The 27,612-nt window shown below is 39.6% G+C and overlaps 1 protein-coding gene across 8 annotated transcripts in view; it reads left to right on the top strand.

Annotated features, from left to right (window-relative positions):
- Positions 1–6,321: 6,321 nt before the first annotated feature.
- GPSM2 (G protein signaling modulator 2) overlaps positions 6,322–27,612 on the top strand; it is a 54,297-nt gene continuing 33,006 nt past the window's right edge. For 2 of the 8 annotated variants that reach the window (XM_015146484.3, XM_077952232.1), the window contains exons 1-7: positions 6,322–6,401; positions 11,756–11,817; positions 14,416–14,719; positions 25,657–25,878; positions 26,273–26,408; positions 26,742–26,887; positions 27,427–27,550. In XM_015146484.3, coding sequence (XP_015001970.1) covers positions 14,664–14,719; positions 25,657–25,878; positions 26,273–26,408; positions 26,742–26,887; positions 27,427–27,550 — 684 coding nt within the window. In that variant the 5' untranslated portion in view covers positions 6,322–6,401; positions 11,756–11,817; positions 14,416–14,663. Of the gene's footprint in view, positions 6,402–6,710; positions 6,755–11,755; positions 11,818–14,415; positions 14,720–25,656; positions 25,879–26,272; positions 26,409–26,741; positions 26,888–27,426; positions 27,551–27,612 lie in introns of all 8 variants that reach the window. The other 6 variants (XM_077952237.1, XM_077952234.1, XM_015146479.3 and 3 more) reach the window with 3 other exon arrangements.

Here is a 27,612-nt window from a genome sequence, read left to right as displayed (position 1 = left end):
TCCATTTGTCATTTTCCTTTTGATTTTTTAAAAGTCAGTATATGTAGAGAGAGTAAAAGCATGGCTCCTGAGACAGATTGGTTCTACTATTTACTAGCCTTGGTGGATGCCGTGTTAGGTGCCCTGTTTAGATACCCTTCACTGGCCAGTACACCTGTCTCTCCACTGTTGTGAGGTTGGCGGCTAGAGCTCACAGGTGCCTTTTTCTCTAGAGAGTCTACACTAGGGAAGGCAGCCACACCTGGGGGAAGGTTACGCCCCACTTTATCCTGATACAAAGGTACAAATACCTTTGTGTAAGATGGGGGCTAATTCTGCAGTTTGGTTTATGCTCTAGTTTCCAGAGCCCTCCCTCAGTGGAGCAGATCACGGCTAGGATTTCCTAAGATCCATTTTTCTTAGATCTTTTCCCTTCCCTATCCTGTTTCACTCTCTCCCTTATGGGTTCCTCCTAAAGAGCCCTCCCTCAATAAATTATAGGGATCTAAATCCCATCTCAGGATTGGCTTCTAGGGAAACCAACCTAAGATACTGTAAAATGGGGATGATGTTAGTACCTACTTCATAGGGTTGCTGTGGAGATTAAATAATAGTCAAAATAATAATAATAGCAAAATTTAGCACTTATATGTGCTAAGCCCTGTTCTAAACAGTTTATATGTATTCATTCATTTAATCCTTACATCAGTCAATGTCCAGGTATAATCCTCAAACATGAAAAAAGTTTAGAATTGTGCTTGGCATATATTTAGCACCAATAAATCTTAGCTATTATTATTTACTGATTTACTCTAGATTTCACATGAGAGATTAGGCATGTTAGCAGGCTGTTTCCCTGCATTTTGAAGTCTCTTTCCCATTCTCTTTTTCTTAGCTATTCCTTTGGAAAGCTCTTACCTACTCCGTGCCCTCATTTTTTCCTCCTTTTATTCTATTTTTATTTTATGTATATACACATACACCTACATATGTGTACATATGTACATACATATATACATACATATGTATGTGTATATATGTACACACATATACATACATATATATTTTTTGAGACAGGGCCTTGCTCTGTCGCCCAGGCTGGAGTGCAGTGGCACAATCATGGCTCACTGTAGCACTGGCCTCCTGGGCTCAAGTGATCCTCCCACCTCAGCCTCCCAAGCAGCTGGGACCACAGGTACATGACACCACACCAGGCTAATTTTTATTTTTTTGTAAAGACAGGGTATCACTATGTTGCCCAGGCTGGTCTCCAACTCCTGGGCTCATGCAGTCCTCCCACCTCAGCCTCCCAAAGTGCTGGGATCAAAGGCATCAGCCACCATGCCCAATCTTTTATTCTAAAAGATGGAGTTACAAGTCCACATTCTTGCTGAGGAAACTACACAACCAGTCTTCTAACTTTCTTTTAATCAAAGGAGCACTGATTTTGTTGGGGGAGGGAAGCAACAAATGTTATTTACTTGGTTATTCAAGTTTGCCTTGATTCAGTGTGGTCATTTATAATTCAGGGAAGTCTAGCGACCCTGGTTTCATCTTAAAGCAAAGCTTGGCGTATCCTAACAACTCCACATGTTGTGAGGCTATGTACATGCTCAGTGCTCTCCCCCTACTCCAACACACTGGAAAATGGTCAAGGAAGCCTGTCAGCAGTGTGAGCACCAGGGGGTTTCATCTAGTATTGTGGAAGTGGTGTGGTAAAAACTTCATTGCTGTGTTCCCAGCATCCAGCAAAGTGCCTGGCATAAAATAGGCATTTAAACATAAATGTTATGGAGCAGATCACAATACGTTTTTAAACAGATCCCTTTCTCTTTCTCTTTCTCTCTCTCTCTCTCTCTTTCTCTCTCTCTCTCTCTGATTCAGGATCCCCAAGAAGACTAATGTGCATTTTTTCGTTTGTTTTCCATGGCATTGACATTTATGAAGAGTCTGGGCTAGTTGTAGAATGTCTGCAGTTCTGGATTTATGCCAGAGTGCTTTTTAAAAAATATAAATCAGGACCAGGCGTGGTGGCTCATGCCTGTAATCCCAGAACTTTGGGAGGCTGAGGCAGGTGGATCACCTGAGGTGAGGAGTTCAAGACCAGCCTGACCAACATGGTGAAACCCTGTCTACTAAAAACACAAAATTAGCCGGGTGTGGTGGCATAGGCCTGTAGTCCCAGCTAATCAGGTGGCTGAGGCAGGAGAATTGCTTGAACCTTGGAGGCAGAGGTTGCAGTGAGCTGAGAGTGTACCACTGCACTCCAGCCTGGGCAACAAGACCAAAACTCCATCTAAAAAAAAAAAATTCACACACACACACACACACACATATATATACACACATATACATATATAGAAAAATAAGATGAAGTTATTCCCATGTTTAAAACCTTCCACTGACTTCCTATAATATTTAGAAAATAAAGTCCAAACTCACTACCCTGGCTTACAAAGGCCTACATTGCCTTTTTTATGTTTTCTTCTTTCTCACAGTGGCCTTCCTCCAGTTTCTCAAGTCCACGAAGCTCTCAAATCCTGCAAAATCCTCACAGGATTTTGCATTGGCTGCTGCCTTTGCCTAATGTGCTTTTCCCTGAAGTTTGCTTGAAGGCTGCCTCCTTCTCATAATTCAAATCCCAGTTTGAATGCCATTTTCTCAGAGAGACCTTCCTTATCTTGGCCCCCAATCTGAAACAGTCACTTACTCACTCTCATATCACCCTTCTTTTAACTCTCTGCATGGTACCTATCATATTTTTTCTTTTTCTTTCTTTTTTTTTTCTTTCTCTTTTTTCTTTCTTTTTTTTTTTTTTTTTTTTTTTTTTTTTTTTTTTTTGAGACAGAGTCTCGCTCTGTTACCCAGACTGGAGTGCAGTGGCGTGATCTCGGCTCACTGCGAGTTCAGCCTCCCAGGTTCATGTCATTCTCCTGCCTCAGCCTCTACAGGAACCTGCCACCACTTCCAGCTAATTTTTTGTATTTTTTTTAGTAGAGATGGGGTTTCACTGTGTTGGCCAGGATGGTCTCGATCTCCTGACCGCGTGATCCACCCTCCTTGGCCTCCCAAAGTGCTGGGATTACAGGCGTGAATCCCGGCCTCTTTTTTCTTTTTTGAAGCAGGGTCTAGCTCTGTCACCCAGGCTAGAGTGCAGTGGCTGGATCATAGCTCCCTGGAGCCTTGAACTCTTGAGCCTCAGCCTCAGCCTCCTGAGTAGCTGAGACTACAGGTGTGTGCCACCACACCAGGCTAACAAAAAAAAAAATTATTTTTGTAGAGACAGTGTCTCGCTATGTTGCCCAGGCTGGTCTCAAACTCCTGGCCTCAAGCAGTCCTCCCACCTCAGCTTTCCAAAGTGTTGGAATTACAGGTGCGAGCACACCCAGTCCTGATATTTTTCTTGTTATTTATTTTTGTTGAGCTCCAAGAGATCAGGGGCTGTGTTCTGTTGTGCTCACTACTATATTCCCTGTACCTAGAACAGTTCCTGATACATAGCAGAAACTTAATACATACTTGCTGAATACTGTAATGAATAAGCTGAGAGCTGAGGATGAAAAGAAGCCAACCATTTAAGGAGCTTGGAGGAAAATCTAGGCAGAGAGGAGGTCCTGAGAGAACCTTGAGGCTTAGTCCGTTCTACGGCATGAAGAATGCCTTGTATACTTGGAGGAAAGTGAGGCAGCAGGAGGGAAAAAATAGGAGAGAAGAGAGAAATTGGCAGGGGCTAGATGGCTTAAGGCCTTTTTCCCCAATAGGAAGTTTGGATTTTATTTTATTTTTAATTAAATGGGAAATCACTAAAGGTTTACAAGTAGGAGAGTGACATAATCTGACTTATGCCATTTAAAAGATATTTTTCAATTTGAGTGATTAGGAAGATGGAAGTAACTAATATCAGAGATAGAAATCACATACGTAAGAGAAGATTTGCAGGGGGAAATAATTTTGGACATGTTGAATGTAATGTTTTACTTCCAGCTGGGTGAGGGAGCTCACACCTGTAATCTCAGCACTTTGGGAGGCTGAGGCAGGAGGATCCTTTGAGCCCAGGAGTTCAAGACCAGGCTGGGCAATGTAGTGAGACCTTTTCTCTACTGAAAAATAAAATTAGCCAGACATGGTGTCAAGGTCCTGTGGTCCCAGCTACTGGGGTGTAGGGGTGGGGTGAGATTGGAGGATCACTTGGCCCTGGGAGATTGAGGCTGCTGAGCCATGATCTCCAGCCTGGGTGACAGAGGGAGGTCCTGTCTCTCTCTCTCTATATATAAAACTTCCTTTGTGGCTTTCACAGTATCCATACTTTAAAAGAATTTATGATTAAGAAGGAATTAATACCTACCTCTGAAACAGTACAGCCAACCAATTCCGTTGTTATTTACCAGAACCTGATATTAAAGATGGTTGTTGATAATAATAATAATAGGTATCAAGTATGGAGCAGTTTCTATGTGTCAGGCCCTATGTCAACCACTTAACAACCTTACCTCACGGAAGCATCATAGCTACCCTTATTAGAAGAGGCTTTATTATGTTTCATAGTTGGGGAAACTAAGACTAAAGAAGATAACTCATTCAAGGTCAATCAGATAAGTAAGTAGCAGAGTTGGAACTCAAACCCAGGTTTAGTTTGATGACAAAGCTGTTCCTTTAAGCAATTTGCCACAACATGCACCTAATGGGAAATGTTGCTCGGATCGCTGGTGATGGCCATCATTCACAGAGATACTGAACCCAGAGTTTTCTTGAACATAGGCTTTACCCTGTAGAAACATTTAAACTTTGTTTCAGAAGAGAAATATCTATTTGAGAAATAATCTAAGTAAATTCATCAGATGCTTTACCCCAGAGAGACTCTGGTCTTGGTATTTCGGTTTTTGTTGTTGTTTGAGACGGAGTCTCGGTCTGTCGCCCAGGCTGAAAGTGCAGTGGCGCAATCTCAGCTCACTGCAACCTCCGCCTCCTGGGTTCAAACCACTCTCCTGCCTCAGCCTCCCGAATAACTGGGATTGCAGGCGCCCGCCACCAGGCACGGCTAATTTTTGTATTTTTAGTAGAGATGGGGTTTCACCATGTTGGCCAGGCTGGTCTCCAACTCAGGTGATCCACCCGCCTCGGCCTCTCAAAGTGCTGGTATTACAAATGTGAGCCACTGCGCCCTGCCGGTATTTTGTGAAGAACAAACTACAAGGTGACTACTATTTTGGGGCCACCTTGACATGGAGGAGAGGTGAATGGAAATAAAACTTATTCTTCCCTGTGTCTTTAGAATGTAGGTGCTGAAACTGAGTAAAACTGCCACCCAATTTTCCTGGGAACCAGCGATTCTGCAGTCAACAGAAGTTTGCTTTTCCAACAGCTGGAAACGCCAAGATTGTGGCACAGCCTCAAGAACTGAGGCTGCCTTGTTCAGACTTTCACACGGTCCCTCTGTTCCTTCCACAGAGGCCTCTTTTTCTTCTACATCCCGCATCTGCCGCTTGGGACACTCATTCTGCAGGGCAGCACCAAGTCTTCCAAAAAGGCGGCGCTGGTTTTGTGCTCCATTTTTAAAGGGATCTAGGCCAGCCCCTATCTGAACTCCGTATGATTTTTTGTTTGTTTGTTTGTTTGTTTGAGACGGAGTTTCACTCTTGTTGCCCAGGCTGGAGTGCAATGGCGCGATCTCGGCTCACCACAACCTCCGCCTCCCAGGTTCACGCGATTCCCTGCCTCAGCCTCCTGAGTAGCTGGGATTACAGGCATGCGCCACCACTCCCGGTTAATTTAGTATTTTTAGTAGAGATGGGGTTTCTCCATGTTGGTCAGGCTGGTCTCAAGCTCCCGACCTCAGGTGATCCGCCCGCCTCGGCCTCACAAAGTGCTGAGAGTACAGCCGTCAGCCACTGCGCCCGGCCAACTCTGGACAATATTTATTGCTCTACTTTTTAGTGTCTGAAGAAGAAAGAAGGGGACAGGAAAGAAACTTCAATTTGAGAGTTGAGGACACGTGCCAGAGCAGAGGAGGACCAAGCTCCCAAGTCCCCTGTCACCTTGACACGCAGACGGGTCGCCAGGACTGCGAAGAGTGGGGCAACCAGCGCCCCGCCCCGCCCCGCTGCGCCGCCAGCCATTGGCCGGTCCGAAAGACGCGGGGCGTTGTCGGTTTGAATGGAGCGCCTGGAGCCGGGGCGCAGGCGCAGAGGGCGGTGTTGAGGCCGGCGGAGCGGCGGGACCCCTAGGTGGCGGAGGGACGCTCGGGGGAAGCGAGGGGCGCTAAGAGCTCTGGCCCACGTGACCTGCCGGGGGCGGGAGCAGGGGGCGCGCCGGCCTCCCGCGGTGCCCCTGCCTGGGGGAGGGGCCGTGACCACCCGCCTGTCGCCCGAGGCGGTCGCCGCTGCACCTTCACCGCGTACCCGGGACCCGCCGGCCCGCGGGAGGTGAGCGCTACCGCGAGAGGGGTCTGAGGCGTTTGAAGGGCTCTCGGAGGGAGGTGACAGGGAGGGGTGCGTGTGCGTGCGTGTGGAGCTTCTGTGTCCAGAGGTCTGGGGGCGACGTCCTTTGTTTTGGGCGGAGGGCGGGCGGGGGACTTTCGGGACCTGTGGGCGCTGCGGGGACGCGGCGTCGATGCTCAAGAAACCAGAAACTCGGCTTGAGGAGTTGCTGCTTTTTTGTTGGAAAGTCTTAAAATGAGAGTAAAGCGTAAGAATCTCACTCCCGAGTCTTTTTTTTTTTTTTTTTTTTTTAAGGTAAAGAGTTTGCTAGAGTCCAGCGACTTCTTACTATTCTGAGTGTGAGTAACAAATTGTGAGTTAAAGCCCGAATCCCCGTGGAATACAATCCGAGGCTGATTGCAATCACTTGGAGTCGGGCGCTTCCTACCTAAACCAGGCAGTTTGTGGCAAATACCTGCGTTGACCGTGTTTAAATTAGTGAACTTTCGGGCACCCACTGGTCGATTTACGGTAGAAATTGGTAGTTGCTGCAAAAAGTGTGAGTAAACATAAAACGTTAAGAAAACCCTTTCTTGAAATCTATAGAATGCCTTCAAATAAAATATGAAAAAAAAATCTGAAATTTCCTTGTTTTAGTAGTAACCAATTAGAGCATTAACTCTGGTTAAAGAAAACGAGTAAGGATGGAAATTTTCTTTGCCTTGATGCATAATTTAACCGCACCGTAGAATTAAACGAAGTAGGTTCTTGGCTTTCCTTTCTGTCCGGTTTGCGTTGGAGCCTTCATGGGTTGTGTTGGAAGTTAACAGGACCAACCGAGCTGAGTTTTCAAGCTGCCACTTTAGAAGGGTGTTCCGAAGATTTCTGGCCTGATAATAGCCAGTGTGATTGCTTCTGATAAATACCACTTTTGCTTGGGTTCTCACTATTCAGGAGCAGCTTTTGTTGATTGTTTAGAAGTGAATAAACAACATTAAAAAGGGTAGATCACTGTTGGTTGACACGGTGTGTGTAAGGAGAGGGGGGCCTTAGGGATCAGGGGTGGTCTAACACTTACTCCTCTTTACAACTACCATGAGTCGTTTTCACAAGCCATCTCCCAGGCTATTATTTATAATTTAAGTATTGGAGCGGTTTCAAAGTAGAAAGTTGCCCGATGTTGTTGTAGAGGCATGTCTCCAAAATCCTCTTTGGCCAGATAAGCAGTTTAGTTGTATTTTCTTACGTTCTTAAATCAGATATTCGGTGTTACAGACATAGTTTAATATAAATCTGAGACTTGGTTACTAGACTAATTAAAACAGTGATAAGATATAGTAGTTTTTAAAATGACCTTTTCATAAACATAAAATATTTCTAAGATCTATCTTAAAAATTTTGTAATTAGTTCTCTGGAATTTTAAAATTGAAAACGTGACATAGATTTAGGTTATTCTAAATTTGAATATATATTAAATCTGTCTATTTTATAATAACAGTTACTATTATTACTACAGCACTATGTTGAGTACTTTTGTTATGTATCAGAGCCAGGTGCTGGGTCAGGTGCTTTATAAATCATGTCTGTAATTATCACAGCACATTTTAGGTAAGTGTCATTATGCCCACACCAACTGAGAGTTTAGCATAAGATCATATAACTAATAAGTCACTGTGCTGAGATTTCAAATCATGGGCCGATCCCAAAGCACATACTGTATTTCTTCTGTGTGTCTGTTTAAATCTCTGCTGTATCTCTGAATTCCATTTGTAGGGACAAATTCTACTTTAAAGATGGCTTTAGGTGCTGTGTGTTGTAGCTTCGCAGAAATATTTCAGTCTTTCTGTTGGAACTATCTTGCTTCATTATCTTATAAATCATCTTATAAATCACATTATATTTTCAATATCCTCTTAATCATCTTTATACAAAACATAAGTGAAGAGTAAGACTTTTCTGAGTTTCTTACATAAATATGAATACAATCTTTCCTGTGGAAAAGAAATGTATTAAAGTCCGGTTTTCTCACTGTTACCGGATTCTTTGGCCTCATCATAATTCCTGTCTTTTTCCCAGACAAGAAATGAAAGTTTGTTGGGCATCCCTTATGTGCAAAGCAATGTCTTTGGTATTGTGAGATGACAAGAGAATGCTTGCTATTCAGTAGTTGTTTCTGGTGTTTTTGTAGTATTTTTCTTTCCTCCCCATTCCTGCCTTACATGTTGCTGTTGGCTTATCCTCCTAGCAGAGATCCAACTTGGCTATTCCTTTCTGGGGAAAAAATACCAGCAAGGTTCCCCATTGTGTAAATAAAAGGCTGAGGCCGGGTGCGGTGGCTCATGCCTGTAATCCCAGCACCTTGGGAGGCTGAGGTGGGTGGATCACTAGGTCAGGAGTTCGACACCAGCCTGACCGACATGGTGGAACCCCATCTCTACTAAAAATACAATAATTAGCTCGTTGTGGTGGTGCACGCCTGTAATCCAAGCTACTGAGGAGGCTGAGGTAGGAGAATCGCTTGAACTCAGGAGGGGGAGGTTGCAGTGAGCCGGGTTCGCGCCACTGCACTCCAGCCTGGGTGACAGAGCCAGACTCCATCTCAAAAAAAAAAAAAAAAGGCTGAATATGAATCTATGCTTCTGCCACATATTCAGAGTCTCTCACAATTTGTTAACTGTTCTAACTTCTCAGACTTCTCTTTCACTACTCTGAACACTATGTGCTTATCCTGGAACACATTCTGCACATTTCTACCTCTCCCTTTTTCTTGAGCTGTTCTTTTCCCTTGACTGTAATGCCTTTCCTTCATTTGGCTAATAAGATCAAGCCATCCTTCAAGGTGCAGTACAAACTTCTTTGCTTCCAAAATTTTTCCCTGGTCCTTTTTAGTTAGAATTATTCTTCCCATATTATCTCAAAACATTATTGAATAGAAACATTTATTTTCCCACAGAATGTTGATAACTTTTGGGAAGAGAAGATAAAATCATGCTTACTATATTTTGCTATGGAGAATTCTAAACTCAAACTCTCTAGGGACCCTTTCTAAGCATTTATAATATTTCCGCATTTGGAATTTATTTCTGCTTAAAAATGTGTTTGGGTCGGGCGCGGTGGCTCACGCCTGTAATCCCAGCACTTTGAGGGGCCCAGGTGGGCGGATCACTTGAGGCCAGGAGTCAAGACCAGCCTGCCCAACATGGCGAAACCCTGTCTCTACTAAAAATACAAAAATTAGCCAGGCATGGTGCTGGACACCTGTAATCCCAGCTATTCGGGAGGCTGAGGCAGGAGAATCACTTGAACCCAGGAGGTGAAGGTTGCAGTGAACCAAGATGTCACCGCTGCACTCCAGCCTGGGCGACAGAGTGAGACTACATCTCTTAAAAAAAAAAAAAAAATGCTTAGTGGAAAGGACCATTTCCTTTCTATTTCACTGTTGAGCTTTAAAATTATCATGTATATGTATTAGTTGATTGAAGCTGATGACCATCATTGGTAGTAATAAATGGCTATGTTTACCAAAAAGATTTATATATAGTTCAGATGATCTAACCTGGAGGCAAGAAAAGTAAATTATATATTTATTGTCTGATGAATGTTACCAGTTTGTATAGATCCATGGATGGAAGAAACAGACCAAATAAACAAACAACAACAACAACAACAAAAACAGACCAAAAGTTATTGTCAGTTAAGTGCCAATCAGGATCAGATAGGTTAGACAAATTCAAAGAAGCACAAAATGTAACCTGGTTTGCAAACTTTTTACTGCCAATGGAGTAAAGCAGGGCTAGGATCTCTGATAAAGAGCTTTTCTTGTCTGCTCTGATTGCATACCTTGGACAGTGCCTGAAAGTCCACCTAGCTGTCTAAATGAAGTCTGTCTATTTTGACTTTCTAATTAGATAATTAAATGCGAGGCAGTTAGAGTTGTGTACTAGTTGATCTTTCTGTATGTTTCTGTCAATTCCTGGGATATGGAAAAAATGATTGCCTTTTCTTTAGGGTTAGATGCTGTGATCTAGCAATTTTGTTAATTTTGCAGTTTTTGGAGCATTGCTTGGAAGATACTGTTAGGAAACAGATTTGTTCCTTGCAGATTGTTAGTTGTAAATAATAATGGAGGTTGAACTTGATGACTTCTCAGTATCCTTACAAACCTATCATTTATTTTCCAATTGTTGGTCCTGTGGTTAATTTTTCTTATCCTAATGAACAAATTTGTAATTTAATATTTGTTGCAAATTTTACTAGTCTTACACTACATACACACGCATTGTATCTAGGAAGTAGATTTGTTAACTCCATGTAATGAGGAACATGAGTGAACACATTATTGCTAAATTGGCTACAGAGTTCTTGAAACATGAATCATGAATCAAGAATTGCTTGTTTGTTCAGTGAATTTTTTTTTTGTGAAGTGCTACCTAATTGTTATGGAGATTGTAATGTAAGAGGCACTTTTAAAGATATTCTTCCCTTGAGAATAGTAAGACTATATTATAAATTGCTCTTATTGAAATAGTGAATAGCATTCTGTCTTCTTGCTTATTTTGATAGTCTTAAAAATGGTTCTACATGCAGTTTTCATCAAGTAAAGTATTTTGCAACTTTATGTTCATTTACTTATTCGTTAATTTGTTAAACATGTAAATGCTATATGTTTCTTCTTAAGGAGTACGAAATTAACATTTTATAATGATTGCAAAATTTATTTAGAATTTCCTTAAGAACTCATGGATGAGAAAAATATTTTATTTTTTTAGAGACAGGATCTCACTCTGTGGCCCAGACTGGAATGCAGTGGTGCGATCATAGATTACTATAACCTCCAACTCCTGGGCTCAAACAGTCCTCCTGCCTCATCCTCCCAAGTAGCTGGGACTATAGACACAGTCCACCACACCTGGCTGATTTTTTAATTTTTTATAGAAACAGGGTCTTATACATTGCCTGGGCTGGTCTTGAACTGCTGGTCTCAAGTGATCCTCCCACCTTGGTCTTCCAAATCACTGGGATTACAGATGTGAGCTACCGGGCCTGGCTGAGAAAAATATTTACATTTAATATCAGTATCTGTGGGGAATTGGTTCCAGGACCCCCTGAGGATACCAAAATCCATGGATGCTCAAGTTGCTTATATAACATGGTATAGTATTTGCATATAACCTGTACATATCTTTCCACAAACTTTCAATCCTCTCTAGATTACTTATGATACCTAATATGATGTAAATGCTATGTAAATAGTTGTTATATGGTAGTGTTTAGGGAATAATGCCAAGGAAAAAAGTCTATACGTGTTCAGTAGAGACACAACTATTCATTTTCTTTCCTGAATATTTTTGATACGCAGTTGGTTGAATCCACTATGCAGAACCCACAGATCTGGAGGGCCTACTATAATTTAATTCTCAGGTAAATTAATTCTAATACCTCTCTTTCTGCTCCATTTTATAAATAACAGCCCAAACCTCATAGTGGATAATGGGAGACAATTTCATTGCCAGTTTAGCTATTTGTGTAATCTGGATGCACTTTGGAGCTATTGCTATGAGTGTCCACATTAATTCCCTTTATTAATTTTTTTATTAAGGAAAAAAGATGCACAATGGAATTCTGAACAAAAGGAAAAGAGATTTGATGTGTTGATAGCTGCTACCTTTTTGTTCTTTCTTAAAATACTGCTTCCTAGCCAATGCTGTGGCATGCACCTGTAGTCCCAGCTACTTGGGAGGTTGAAGCGAGAGGATCACGTGAGGTCAAGAGTTCCAGGCTGCAGTGTGCTATGATTGTGATGTGAATAGCCACTTTACTCCAGCCTGGGCAACATAGCACGATCCCATCTCTAAAAAACAAAACAACAACAAAAGATAGTGCTTCCTTTTTTGGCCAAGAGAAGGGATCAGAGGAGTTAATATTTTGTCTTTCTTGCATGCTAAACTTGTTATTAATATGAAAACCTCATTTCCTCTAGGAAACTTCGTCAGTATTCCCAAGGCTGTTTCTTTCTACCTTCCCTCCTCTCACCTTACTGCTCTGTTCCCTATTAACCTCTAGCTGTACTTAACTGACAGAGCAGTGAGTACTCATTAGAGTCTGGTTTATGTTATAACTGAAATACTTAAAAGGACGTTATATAGAAGAGGAATTGGGCTTTATTGTATATGGCAGCAGAAGGAAGAAGTGGAACAAATGGGTAGAAATGGAAGGATTGCTCAAAGTATGGAAGAGTTTTCTTATAGGAATATTCAAAATTAGGATTAGCTGCTTTATGACCTATGTAGGAATGCTATAGTAAAATAGTGGACTAACTGACCTCTAGGATTGTTTATAACACTGAGATTCCAGGACTTTATGATTGTTTATCTATGAATTTATCTCATATATACATATGTATATCCTTCTTTGTCTTTCTCAATTGTTATCTCAGAGGTTATAATTTATATCTGATGTGCTGTAGCTCTCTCTAATGTATCGGTATGGATTCGTTTTTGTTTTAAAATTCTCAGTCTTTATCACTGAAGATTTTGCCTTTATTCCTCTATTTCTTTCTCACCCTCCTATTAGATATATTATAGGGCTGCTCATTTTATTCTCCTTTTCTCTGAACTTCTCTGTGTTATTTTTCGTCTGCTTATCATTCTCTCTTTAGCTGCTTAACTAGTACATTGAGGGTTTGTTGTTGTTTTGGTGGGGGGAGACAGAGTCTCGCTGCGTCGCCTGGACTGGAGTGCAATGGCATGATCTTGGCTCACTGGAACCTCCGGCTCCCGGGTTCAAGTGATTCTCATGCCTCAGCCTCCCAAGTAGCTGGGATTACCGTCGTGCATCACCACACCTGGCTAATTTTTGTATTTTTAGTAGAGACAGGGTTTCACCATGTTGGCTAGGCTGGTCTTGAACTCCTGGCCTCAAGTGATCACCTGCCTCGGCCTCCCAAAGCACTGGGATTACAGGCATGAGCCGTTACACCTGGCCTTAACTAGTACATTGAGTTATTAATATCAGTGTTCATGGTAGTTTTTTGTTTCATTTTGTTTTGGGGCAGGGTCTTGCTCTGTCACCCAGGCTGGAGTGCAGTGGCGTGAATATCAATACTTTTAGTAACAGCAATCAAAAACCTATAATCAAAATGTCCATCAACAGCAGAATGAAAAATACATTTGGTATACAATGGAATATACATGCAAGTTGTAGCTATGCACAACAATTGAGAAAAATCTCAGAAACATAGCGTTCAGCAAAATCATACAAAACTCAATTGTATCTTATTTAGGACTATACCGACATTTGTAGTAAAGTTGTAAAGACAAGCAAAGGAATAAGGAACAAAATTCAGTTTAGAAATCACCTTAAAGGGAAAAGGAAGGAGATGGGTTAGGTTGGACTACCCAGGAGACTTTAAAGGCAGTGGTAATGTTCTTATTTTAAACTGAATGGTGTTATATAAATATTTGTTGTGTCATTCTTTTTACCATATACATATTTCCCAAATTTCTTTTGTACCTACCCAATATTAATAAAAAACATTTTAAAGACCTTAAAGAGTCTAAGTAGAATATATTTTGAAAGCAAATGAATCCAACTATAACCTAAGTATCAGTGTGATATCTTCTTTGAAGAAATAAATTTACTGAGTTTGGAGTTGACTATTTCAAATAATTATTGAATTTTCATTTGATTTGTTAGTAGTAGTTTTTAAAAGTGGCAATTTTGTTTTTAGATGTTAATATGATACCTATTGTTATTCTTTTTTGTTTATAGCAGAAAATATTACATAAAATTATTAAATTTCAAACATTTTAAAAATTAAAGTACAGCTCTCAAATCTCATCTATTCCCACCCCTATTTAGAAGCTCCATGATGACAGTTAAGCCCTGTGCTGTCTTCTGTAGTGATTGACATGACAGCAGTCTGTGGAGTTAGCTTGTGATTATGTACAGCTCAGGGTTACTATAGGTTATTCTTTGAAAATAGGACTTCAAGCAAAGCATCTTGTATTCCTTTTGCAGAAATGTTGCTGAAGTGCTGCTGAAAGGGCCAGAGATGCAAGGATTTGGGACACATTTTGAACCTTTAAGCTGTCTGACATTGACCTCCTTTCGTTATTAATAAAGAAGAAGCAGGAGCTTAGGATGTATTAACACCAACTCATTAATATACTAACCGGACAATGTTCTACAAATAATTCTACACTGTAAAGGACTGGATTGGCACAAAATAAAATAATTTCATTTTATTCAGCTTATAATATGACTTGATGGAGGAAAATTTGATAAGCATGAGGGAAGACCATTCTTTTCATGTTCGTTACAGGTAAGACTATTGCTGTCTTAATGGATGACCTTTAATCCTTATTTTAAAATGTTTTTAACTCTGATGACCATTTCAAGTTTCAGATGAAAATACTCAAATATACCAGCCATAGTATTGTCTGTAGACAATATTTTCTTTTTGTTGTAAGTTTTTATGTCCTTTCTATAGAAAAATGCAAGTAGAGACCAATTGTGTACTATGGTTTGTTTAATGTTCCCTGGAAGAGTTTATGAATAATTTCTTTATAATTTGTAACTTTTTATATAATGCAAATATGTAAATGAAATATGTTTGAAAATCTTTGAGGCTAAAAGATGGATTTTTAAAAAATGTGGTCAGCTGAAGGACCTAACCTTTGCATTGTAATTTAATGGTGATCTTTTAGAAATGAACTTTTTATTTTTGATTTATTTTTATTTTTTGTAGTGTATTGTTTTGATTCCCTTCTCATTTCCTTTTTTGTATTTTTTTATTTTATTAATTTTACTTTTTAACTTCTATATTATTAGAGATGGGAGTCTCACTATATTGCCCAGGCAAGTCTCAAACTCCTGGGCTCAAGCAGTCCTCCTGCCTCAGCCTCCAGAGTAGCAGGAACTGCAGGTGTGTGCCACTGCACCTGGCTTTTTGTTTTATCTTTAAAGGAAATTTTATTTCACTACCATTATTACTATTTTAAATATTTACCTAATCCACATTAATGTAAATACATTATTATTAAAATACAAATAAGCACTGCTCAAAAGAAATATCACTTTTAAGCTTAATGTCTAGTGACATTTTGTGTTGTTTTGCTGATTTAATACATAAGACCACAGTTTTACATGAAGTAGTGGTAATCCCTAATTTACTTCAGAAAGCAAGTCAGGCTGAGGAAAGGCACCCACATTCTCTCACAAGCTTCACGGGCCCTAGGGAAATGGCCTGGCTCCTCTAGGACCTACAGTGTTCCCTTGGATGCCCAAATGGACTGTCTACATTCCAGGTAAAAGGTTGCAGATTGTAGGGACCAGTGTTCCCACCTTTGTTCTGCATCCACAAGTATCTTTCACAAATACAGCACACTCCCTTTGGCTATACCTTATATATAATATGTTATGCAAATGTATGTGTATTGGGGGGGATGCTTCCCACTGATCTAGATCAGGATCCAAATCAGACATACACATCAGGAAAGGAGTGAAGCAAGCCAGGAAGTAAGTGATAGCTGGGCAGAATGAAGGTGTAGAGTGGGCAGGTCTTCCTGATTTTTCAGGAGAGCACAGGAAATCTGAAAATCTGAAGTGTTTGTTTGTTTGTTTGTTTTGAAACAGTCTCGCTCTGATGCCCAGGCCGGAGTGCAGTGGCATGAGTTTGGCTCACTGTAACCTCTGCCTCCCAGGTTAAAGCGATTCTCTTGTCTCAGCTTCCCGAGCAGCTGGGATTATAGGTGTGTGTCACCATGCCCAGCTAATTTTTCGTATGTTTAGTAGATACAGCGTTTTGCCATATTGGCCAGGCTGGTCTTGAACTCCTGGCCTCAAGTGATTTGCCTGCCTCGGCCTCCCAAAATGCTGGGATTACAAGCATGAGCCACCAAGCCCGGCCGGAAATGTAAATCTTTAATATGCTGTCTCCAAATTCTGAAATGTTGGCAGCTAATGCAAATTTTTTTTTTTTTTAAATGTGGGTTGAACATTTTAAGGAGGAGAAAAAGCCCTGTAACAGACGCAACACTCTAAAAAACCACACAGACAGGTGGGGGAGGTAGAGCTCGAGGTTTTGAGAAAGCTCCTCTCTAGGACATAACATACACTTACCCTGGGACTCCGAGGCTGTAACACTTCTGCACCTCGAGGTCCAGAACACCAAGTGTGAAGTCTCCATCTCCTGGCCTTGCCCACCTCATTGCCCTCCATACCTCCTCATCACACCCTCCATTCCCCAAACCCCATAGGTTCCTCTGCCTCCCAGACTTTGGCCCTTATTCCTTGGATGGCCTAGAATGCCACTACCTGTCATCCTACCAGGCACTGCCTGTTGCAAGCCAGGGTGCCATTCTCATTCCTCACTCCTGGAGGGTTGCATACAGACCTTCCTATTGCATCCTTCTAGATGGGCTGCTTAGGTCAGTGTCACCCACAGACACCATGCACCCAGTGACAGTCTGTGAGAGCATGCGGCCCACCCCCATCCATGTGTGGAGCTCAGCCTTCGTAAATGAGCATTTTGAAGAAATGGGTATTAAATAAAACCAGAATAGGTGGGTACTTTGTAAACATGATAACCAATAGCCAGTTTAACATTTAGTGATAAAATATTAATGACATCTCTATTGCAATTAGGAACAAAACAAAACTATCTGCACTATGATTATTAACATTTATTCTGGAAGTTCTGGTAATTGCACTAAATGATAAAATAAATGCAAAATGCAAACTTAAATATTATAATCATTTAGTAAGGTGATTAGGGAATATGTTCTTTTTTTTTTTTTTTTTTTTTTTTTGAGATGGAGTATCGCTCTGTCCCACAGGCTGTAGTTCAGTGGTGTGCAATCTTGGCTCACTGCAACCTCTGCCTCTCAGGTTCAAGCAATTCTCCTGCCTCAGCCTCCTGAGTAGCTGGGACTACAGGCATGCACTGCCACGCCCGGCTAATTTTTGTATTTTTAGTAGAGATGGGGTTTGCCATGTTGGCCAGGCTGGTCTCGAACTCCTCATCTCAGGTGATCCACCTGCCTCGGCCTCCCAAAGTGCTGGGATTACAGGCATGAGTCACCGCACCTGGCTTTTTTTTTTTTTTTTTTTAACCCCTTGAGACAGAGTCTTGTTCTGTTTCCCAGACTGCAGTGCAGTGGCATGATCACAGCTCACTGCAGCCTCAACCTCTCAGGCTTAAGCAATCCTCACACCTCAGCTTCCTGAGTAGCTGGGACTACAGCCGTGCCTGGCTAATTTTTAAAATCTTTGTGGAGATGCGACCTCACTGTGTTGCCTAGGCTAGTCTCGAACTCCTGGGCTCAAGAAATCCACCTACCTCGGCCTCCTAAAGTGCTTGAATTACAGGAATGAGCTGCCGTGCCCAGCTGGTAATAGATTCTTTATCAAAACTGTTACAAGTTAATTATTAGATAAACATCAGAATATTGTAGCAATTAATAGAATTCAAAATCTCAGAAGGAAGGTGTATCAAATTTTATATGTCTTAACATATTTAGGAAATAGGAGATTTATTATCCTGTAGAGTAAATGGTTCATGTTAGGAAGGTTCATGCCAAGGAAGTTAACATAGGTAAGATGAGGACATTTCTATTAAAAAAGAGTTTCAAGTAAAATAAAATGGAAGACATTTAAGATATAATTAAGATGAGATTTTAATATATGAAATGCTCTCATCCTACCTGTTACATAAACTTCCAGAAACCTGGGAATTATCTACTTTTTTCCTTTCTCATTCTGTATCCAGCATGAAGTATTGCTGGTTTCATCTCCTAAATGTTTCTCAGATTCATCTACTCATGTGCGTCCTTCCAGTTGTATGAAATGCTTGTTCCCTGGTGCCGTAAAGAAATATCACTTGAACATAAATGTATTTAGTAAGACATTTAAGACTTTCTGTATTTCCTGCAGAAAGGGTACACTCGCCAGCAGTTTTGCCACGAGAGTACACTGAACAAAGGAGACAGGGTCATTTATAACCTGACGCATCCACCCTACTGCTGTGTCCGGTTTCCATTGGCTGGAACGGGACCTCACATTCTATATTTGTCCCGAGTGGCTAGCAACTTAGAACTTTTTAAAAGAGACAAAGGTAGAGGGCAACAAAGGAAGGAGGAAGTAACTTGTGGAATGTTGAGAAAGGTAAAAACACTTTTAAAGAAGGAAGAGGAACAGGTTATGACCTAATGCTTGCTTGGACCAGTATAAGCATGCTAGGGCAAATACTTAGGCTAAATTGTGGGAGCTAAGAACATAAAGTACATTGATTTCCTTATCGTGGCTAGCAGATATTTAAGAATGTTAGCACAGGTCTTTGAATAAATTTTGCTTCTAAGAGAAGTTACTATTTATTCCTAATTAGATGGGGAGGAAAGTCTTTGAAGAGGAACCTCTACTTTTTACACCACCATAGCTCAATTGAGATCCTCAGGATCTTCCTTCCAGACTCCCTCCATTCTTCACTTCTTGGAACCCATCATTTTGATTTGTCACGTAGTGGGCTCAGTCTCAAAACAGAGAGCTAACCGTGCAACCTCTCTGCTCAAAACCTAGGGTGGCTTCTTGTCACCGAGCCAAGCTGAACATAGAACACAAGATCTTCCGTTATCTGGCTTCTGCCTATTCCTTGGACCTTACTTCCTGCCATTCTTTAACTTGCACTTTGAGCTCTGGTTTCCTACATGTCGTGCTGTTTTATTTCTCAGTGTCTTTGCTCATACTATACCCTGTGTTGAATTCCCTTCCCACTTTCTTTGTTTAGCTAATTCTACTCAATATCTAAGATACAGCTCAGAGATTATCTCCTCCTGGAAACCATTTCTAAGCTCCATAGTTAGGCTCTGTGGCCTCCATGTGATTATATTACAATCTGTGCATTTTTCTTAGCACCACCAACTATATTAAAATTAAGTGAATCTGTTTTTATGGTACTGTCTTCCCCCTCACCTCTCCCTTTGAGCATTAGCTCCTCAGCTATGGTCGCTCCTCAGCAGCCATGATAATTAGCATGTTCTCTGGCACATATTGAACTTCAATGGAATATGAACATAATAAGATGTTTGTCTTGCTGAATGTTTTGAATAGTATTGTGCTTTCTAATATGGTAAGAGCAGTAGATAAGGAGGAATGGCTTGTACCTCTACCTGTTGGAAGATCTTAGAATTGTCTTTTTTTCCATGATACAGTTTAGATCAAACATGGTTGCACATTGCTATAGGACTTCACCAAGGGAAACTTAAAAATCGGTACTGTCTGTAATAGGACTATACCAAACAAATCCCTGACTTTATCAGTGCTCTACAACCAGCATTCTGTATATTGATTGGATTGTCGTATAATTGGAGGTAATGATTTGAACTCTTTATGTTAGGCCATAGGCTAGTATAAGTTATTCTTCTGCTCTAGTAAATACTTATGAAATGTTTTATCCATCTGGTTCTTCCATTGTGGAAGTCCTCATCTATCCCTGGAGGAGCTTCTGTGGCACAATGAATTTGTAATTTTGAAATGGAATGTTTCTTGGGACACTAAGTCACCTCCTAAGCGGACATCAGAATGCTTTAATGAAATATTTTGCACCTATTTCAGAAGGTGGAGACTGATAGCAAAGTACAGTTTATTTCTAAGTTAAAAAAATTACATGGTTGATTTTTAGGAATTATTAAATTTTTATGTGTGATAATGGTATTGTGATTATATTTTTTGAAAAAGATTAATCTTTTAAAGATATATACTAAGGTATTTACAAATGAAATCATATGCTTTCCAGAATGTACTTCAGACTGATCTGGGGTTGGAAGAGTAACAATGGGAGTAGGAATGAATAAATAATATTTTGATTATATATGTGTAATTATTGAAGTTGAAAGATGGATACATTGGGTTCATTACACTAGTTTCTCTGGTTTTGTGTTTCTTTGGGAGATGTCATTTATGCTGCTTACTGTGAATAATAAACATTTCAATACTTTAATATTGTAAAAGTTAGATTATTGCACGTAAGTTGTGAAGGAATACAGATATGGTGTTGAATTCTTTAATTTTGTTAGCTCAATGTAGTTGTTAATAATGTGCTTTCTTGAATAGTTTAAGTTAACATGGAGTGATGCAAAGACCACTGGATTTGGAGACAAAGACAAATTTTCTTATCTCAGCTTTGCCATCCCATGACCTTAAGCAAGTCATTTAACCTGTCTCAGCATCAGTTTCTCCTTCTGTAGCAATGCCTATCTTAGAAGGTTGTTTTTATTTTATTTGAGAAGGTTATATTTATTTTATTTTATTGGAGTGCTCACTGCACCCTCTGCCTCCTAGGCTCAAGCTATCATCCCACCTCAGCCTCCCGAATAGCTGGGACTATAGGCGCATGCCACCACAGCCAGCTAATTTTTTTTTTTTTTTTTTTTTGGTAGAGATGGGGTTTCGCCGTGTTGCCCAGGCTGGTCTTGCACTCCTGGGCTCAAGCGATCCACCCCGCTTAGCCTCCCAAAGTGCTGGGATTACAGGTATGAGCCACTGCACCCCACCTCAGAGGGTTATTTTGAGAATTAAGTTTGATAAAGGTTAAAATCACTTTTAAGACTAAATTAACTTACAAAGTTTTATTTTTAATCATTTTCTTCCTTCTTATTCTATATTATTAATCATCTAACCATACAAAATGTAAATCAATATAATTGAGCACTTTTCCTTTTACAAAATAAATGAGAACAGCTAGATATATGTGGTAAATTGAATGGGTGAAAACTGTTTATTGGGGCTAGGACTGGTGATGGAAAAGGTTCATGCCCAATTAGAATACAGAGAAGGTAGAGCTAGGGTCTATGAAAGAAGATTCCACAACCACAGAAGTGGAAAGCATAATAGAGAAAATGGAGAGTACTCTTGTTTTGGCTCTTAAGTCCTGAATCCCATCATTTATTCTTAAATAGTATGTAAGCTCCTTGAAGCAAGAGTCAAATCTGGACAAAATTGATGTTTTTAAGTCTTCTAGAAACTTTATATGTGGGATATATTTTAATGGAGGGGTATTTTCTTGGTTTTTCTTCTATATCTGGGTATGCTCTTTGTTTTCAACCCAACTGGTAAACAAAGGAGGTAATTCTATTCTCTCATAGAGACAGAGAGAATATGAAATTACTTTCTCTGTTACTATTTAATGATCTTCTAAAAAATTTATAAACCAACCTGCCCTATTTTGCAGGCATAAACCTATATTTGATTCAGATGTTAGAGATTTTTGCCAGAATATTAACTTATTTTCTAATAAAATACAACAGAGCCCGAATCTATCTAAGAATTAATCATAAACTAGAGAGTTTTGGACATTATTTCAGGTATTAGTCACTGGAATAGCTTTTCTAAGATAGTCTCTCCTGTAGGGCATTCTTACTACATGGACTTCAAAGACAGCCATGTAGCCAGCAAGCTTCCAGTTTGCTGTCATTGTTTCTTATGGCAATTATGTAAAATGCCTTTTAAAAAATGTGTAACACTTATGATGCCATTCAACCTATAGCTAAGTTTTATTGGATGCCACATCATTTGGATCAATGGTTCCAGTAAAATGTTCTGTAAACTTAAATCCAGAAGATCAGTCATTTGTGGTGAAGTTATTTATTTGAAGAAGATAGTTCTTAGCTTTATATGAATATAAGAAAACACTTTTATACTTCTGATTTTTAAATGTTGTTCACATGAATAGCCAGTTCTGCCTTACTCCTAATTTCCTGGCCAGCAACCCAGTCATCCTGAACTGACGGTGCTGTCACATGTGACCATTTCCCTACCTCTCCCTCAGTGACATGATGTGCCATCATTAGTATTCCATTGTATAGTGGCGTGTAATTTTTTTTACCCAGTACTCTATTGGTGGACATTTAATTCATTTGTGGTTTTTTGCTGCTGTAAATATCCTTTCATATATATCTTCTTAAATTTGTATACGTATACCTTAAGATCAATTCCTAGCACTGAAAATGCTTGAGATATAAATTTTAACATAATTAGAATGCTTAAATTAAAAACTTTTTATAGGAAAAAATTTTGCATATAAAATATATTTTCCATTTTTTAAAATATTTCTTAGAAGTTCATTGGTTTCAGTTTTTGACAAAGACAATCAGCTCAGGTACTTCATCTAGCAAAATAATCCTTTAATAAAAATCACATTTTGACTGGGCACGGTGGCTCATGCCTATAATCCCAGCACTTTGGGAGGCCGAGGCAGGCGGCTCTCCTGAGATCAGGAGTTTGAGACCAGCCTGGCCAACATGATGAAACCCCGTCTCCACTAAAAATACAAAAATTAGCTGGGCACGGTGGCGCATGCCTATAATCCCAGCTACTCAGGAGGCTGAGGCAGGAGAATTACTTGAACTCAGGAGGCAGAGGTTGCAGTGAGCCAACATTGCGCCATTGCACTCCAGCCTGAGTGACACAGCAAGACTCCATCTCAAGAAAAAAATCACATTTTTACATATCTTTTGTTGACTTATATCTCTTTATACATAGAATATGACAATAACTTCATAAAATCTTAGATCTCAATTTTTTCTTTTATGAAATCTCTCATTTTCAGAAATGCAATTGTAAAGGGCAATTTTCATTTTTGGAAGACAAAAATAGGCTTTATTAATTGTGAAATGACATATAAAGAAACATAAATATAGCTGTTTAAGGCTTCTGATTTAACCGCTTATCTTACTATGTATTTTAGATCTTCTCTCCTGTATCTAATTGGCTTGTAGTCTAATGTTGTAGCAAAATGTTAGTTACCTGCATTATTTTGCATAGACCCATAAAGTGAAGATGGGGCCGGGAATGGTGGCTCACACCTGTAATCCCAGCACTTTGGGAGGCCACGGTGGGTGGATTGCTTGAGGTCAGGAGATTGAGATCAGCCTGAGCAACATGGCAAAACCCTGTCTCTACTAAAACTACAAAAATTAGCCAGGCATGATGGTGCGCACCTGTAATCCCTGCTGCTCAGGAGACTGAGGCACAAGAATCACTTGAACCCAGGAGGCAGAGGTTAGTAGTGAGCCGAGATTGTAGAGTGACAGTGTGAAACTGTGTCTCAAAAAAAAGTGAAGATGAGCAAGCAGTAGCCATTAACTAAGTCATTTGAATTCTTAAAAAAAAAAAGAAAAAGATACCTAGATAGAAAACTTGAAAATTACCTATTGGAATTGGCTACATACATCTGCTTGCTCTGAACTAGAAGTCTGCTTTGAACCTTTACAGTTGGCTCAGTTACTTTTGTCCAGGCTTTTAGCTTTATCAGATATATTTTCCATTTTATAATCCCATTTTAATTTATGGCTGTAAGGACCTTTGACATTTTACAGACTGAAAAACAGCACTCAAAAAAACATGTTAATTGATCTACCACTAGATATACAGAATATAATCATATTTGAATGATATTAGGGTGAGTGGTGGTTTAATTCACATTTCTTATAAAAGCACTGATTCTCAACCCTAACTGGTACTTTAGAATTACTTGGGGCTTTGAAAAAATACAGATGGCCAGACGTCACCCAGAGAGTGGAGTTCAGGGTTGAGAGTTTTAGAAAGTGCTCCAGGTGAGCTCTGCTGTTGCACAACCAGCATTAAGAACCACTGGCTCAAAGCTCATTCTAGTAAGGAGTAACTTAGTGCTGTTCCAAAAATTAAAACATTTCATGAGCTTAATCAGAGCTTTTCAAAGAGTGATATGTATGCCACTGGTGGTACATAAGGTAACTTTACTCACTTTTAGAGTTTAATAATTACATATTTGTTTAATGTGTATTAGAACAGGGATTCCCAAGCCCTGGGCCGCAGACCAGTACTGTTGTGGCCTGTTTGTTAGGAGGTAAGCTGCAGGTGGGCGGGGCGAGTCAGCATTTCCACCTGGGCTCTGCCTCCTGTCAGTGGTGGCATTCGATATTGTGAACTGCACATTCGAGGGATCCAGATTGCACGCTCCTTATGAGAGTCTAATACCTGATGAGATGTCACTGTCTCCAATCACACCCAGATGGGACCATCTAGTTTCAGGAAAACAAGCTCAGGGCTCCCACTGATTCTACATTATGGTGAATGTGTAGTAACAAGAGGAATAAAGTGTACAATAAATGTAATGCGCTTGAATCATCCCAAAACCATCCCCTGCCACCCATCCATGGAAAAATTGTCTTCCACAAAACCGGCCCCTGGTGCCAAAAAGGTTGGAGACTGCCATATTAGAATATAAATATAAGTATCATATCAAATTCACAGTTTCATGAGTACTGCTTTGGATGAAGCTCCATTTTTTTTCAATGATAAAGATAGTGTGCCAATTTAAAGGGAATTTGCCAAATTACAGAAATAATTAAACAAATAGGTAGTTCATACATATGGCAGAAATCATGAAGATGCTGAAGAAACACAATGGCAATTTTGGTGAGGGGCACCCTCTAAAATTTAGGATTTGAATCCGAAGTATCAGTGTTTTTTTCTCCCAGATACGTTTACAGTAACTTCATCCTTCTTTTTCAATTCAGGGACAGACTTCCAAACTTAGTATTTCTGCAAATTTTTGAATCATTATTTTCTAACTTAGTTTCCTGACACTTAGTTCTCTTGTGAAAATGTGCCTTATAGATCAAGAATATTTTGTTTCTCTATTTTTCTATGGTATACGTGGTCATGTGGTGGTAAGAAGAGGAAGGAGACTGAGTGTGTGTTGTGTGTGTATGAGAGAGAGCGAGGGATGGATGGATGGATGGATGGATGGTCAGAGGGGTTGATGAACAAGTGACTAGAATACTTGGATAACTTGGATACCTGGGTAGAGAACAGTATTAATAATTGTAGGGCCTCACTTTCCCACATACTCATCTCCTCAGACTCTAAGGAAGTCCAGAGGTCTGTTACAACTCAGAATTGTTTGGGAAATACTGCTATAGGTTCTTTCACTAGTAACATGGATTGCTCTGGGCCAATTAAAATGAGCTCCACATACAGATATTTAGCTATCCTGACCTCTCTGAGCAGGCTCAGAGAAATTTGAGTAGGCAAATTACCTCTTGCTACAAATAACTGTTTTACTGTTTCATCAGGAATGTATATAGATTTCAGTTATAGAGGCAGCTGCCCTGAACAAGAGTAGCCATATAGTCTACATTTAAATTATATTACTGGAAGTTAAAAATACTGTGATGCAGCTGTAATGTTATGTTTAAATGTCTGTCCTGTATAATTTTGTAGAATGGAAGCTTCTTGCCTAGAGCTGGCCTTGGAAGGGGAACGTCTATGTAAATCAGGAGACTGCCGTGCTGGTGTGTCATTCTTTGAAGCTGCAGTTCAAGTTGGAACTGAAGACCTAAAAACACTTAGTGCTATTTACAGCCAGCTGGGCAATGCTTATTTCTATTTGCATGATTATGCCAAAGCATTAGAATATCACCATCATGATTTAACTCTTGCAAGGTAATTAAGCTTTTAAATATTCTTCCTTCTGAAATTAGCTATTACATTAAAAAATATTTCTATTCAATTAACAAAAACTAACTTAATACATTTAATGAGTTCTACTTCAGTAGCATCACTTTTTAAAACTAACCTTTAGGTTGAACACAGTTTAATTGAATGAATAGTAGTGAAATGACCCTAGAGTTTAATTAAATGGATGAAAACTAATTACATTTGAATCCAGAAATGTAAGTTTTAAATATTTATTTAAAGTAGGTTTCAAAGCCAATGGGTTTTTCTTACCTTAAGCATGTCAGTTTGTCCTCTTGGAAAACTGTACTCTGGCTGCTTTATATTTTAACACCATTTGTATTTCAATACCATTTTTTTTTTTGTTTTTTGCTTTTTTCAGGACTATTGGAGACCAGTTGGGGGAAGCGAAAGCTAGTGGTAATCTGGGAAACACCTTAAAAGTTCTTGGGAATTTTGATGAAGCCATAGTTTGTTGTCAGCGACACCTAGATATTTCCAGAGAGCTTAATGACAAGGTAATACTGCAGCATTAGATGGTAGGTCTAATATTTTCATTCAGATGGCTTTGCATTTTAATACTATTTAATTATTCTATAGTTTATTTAAAAATTAATACCAAAAAAGAAAACATTGATAGACTAATAGAAGTAAAAGAGAAAAAAAATTTAATGGAGAAAAAGAAGGAAATAGAGGTCTTTCTTTTATAAGTAATTATTTGATTGGTTCTGTATGGAGAGCCAATATAAAAATTTCTTTCCCTTGTCCATAATACTAAGGATATTACAAATATATATGATAAATCTGACCTCTGTTTTCAAAATGTAAACTTTGCTGATGTCTTCATTTAGGTGGGAGAAGCAAGAGCACTTTACAATCTTGGGAATGTGTATCATGCCAAAGGGAAAAGTTTTGGTTACCCTGGTCCCCAGGATGATGTAGGAGAATTTCCAGAAGAAGTGAGAGATGCTCTGCAGGCAGCCGTGGATTTTTATGAGTGAGTAGGGGCTGATATGGGCAATCATGTAGGCCCATCTAAGCTGTGGATCTGCTATACGTTCTTTATTCAGTAGTAAAGTTTTTAAGTTTGGCAAAGGTTTTAAAGCTATGAACTAGCAAAATCATCAATTCAGTTGCTTAAATGTTATAGTGTTATTAGTAGTAATCTGCAGCTTTCATTTAAATTGCAGACCAGTGCCACTTAGTGGCAAAAACAAGAAATATCAATGGTTGGGCTGTTATTTAGAGTAATTTAGTCTTTTACCAATAGAATTTCATACAACTACTTAACTATAGGGGTTCCAAGATTAACTCTGTGCTTGACCCTGGGCAGAAACCTATCTGAATAGTTTAATAAAGTGTTCCCAGCTATTTCCTATAATTGCTCTTCATCATTGATGTCATCCTTAAAATGTTGCACATTATGGCTGTAAGCTTCCTTACATTTTTTTCTGATAAAAAGAATTAGCTATGTAAATCACATAAATAAAATTGTTTTGCAAACTTATTTTTTCGTCACTTTTTGCTATCCCTTAGGGAAAATCTATCATTAGTGACTGCTTTGGGTGACCGAGCAGCACAAGGACGTGCCTTTGGAAATCTTGGGAACACACATTACCTCCTTGGCAATTTCAGGGATGCAGTTATAGCTCATGAGCAGGTACAGTGGAAGGCCTTGGAGCCAGACCATTTCCTCCATCAAAGTTCTGAACAGTGATTAGA

Source organism: Macaca mulatta, chromosome 1, assembly GCF_049350105.2.
Source record: "Macaca mulatta isolate MMU2019108-1 chromosome 1, T2T-MMU8v2.0, whole genome shotgun sequence".
In the NCBI taxonomy this organism is placed as follows: domain Eukaryota; kingdom Metazoa; phylum Chordata; class Mammalia; order Primates; family Cercopithecidae; genus Macaca; species Macaca mulatta.
The sequence above is the reverse complement of the archived record's forward strand: the minus strand, read 5'-3'. Positions and strand labels throughout refer to the sequence as shown.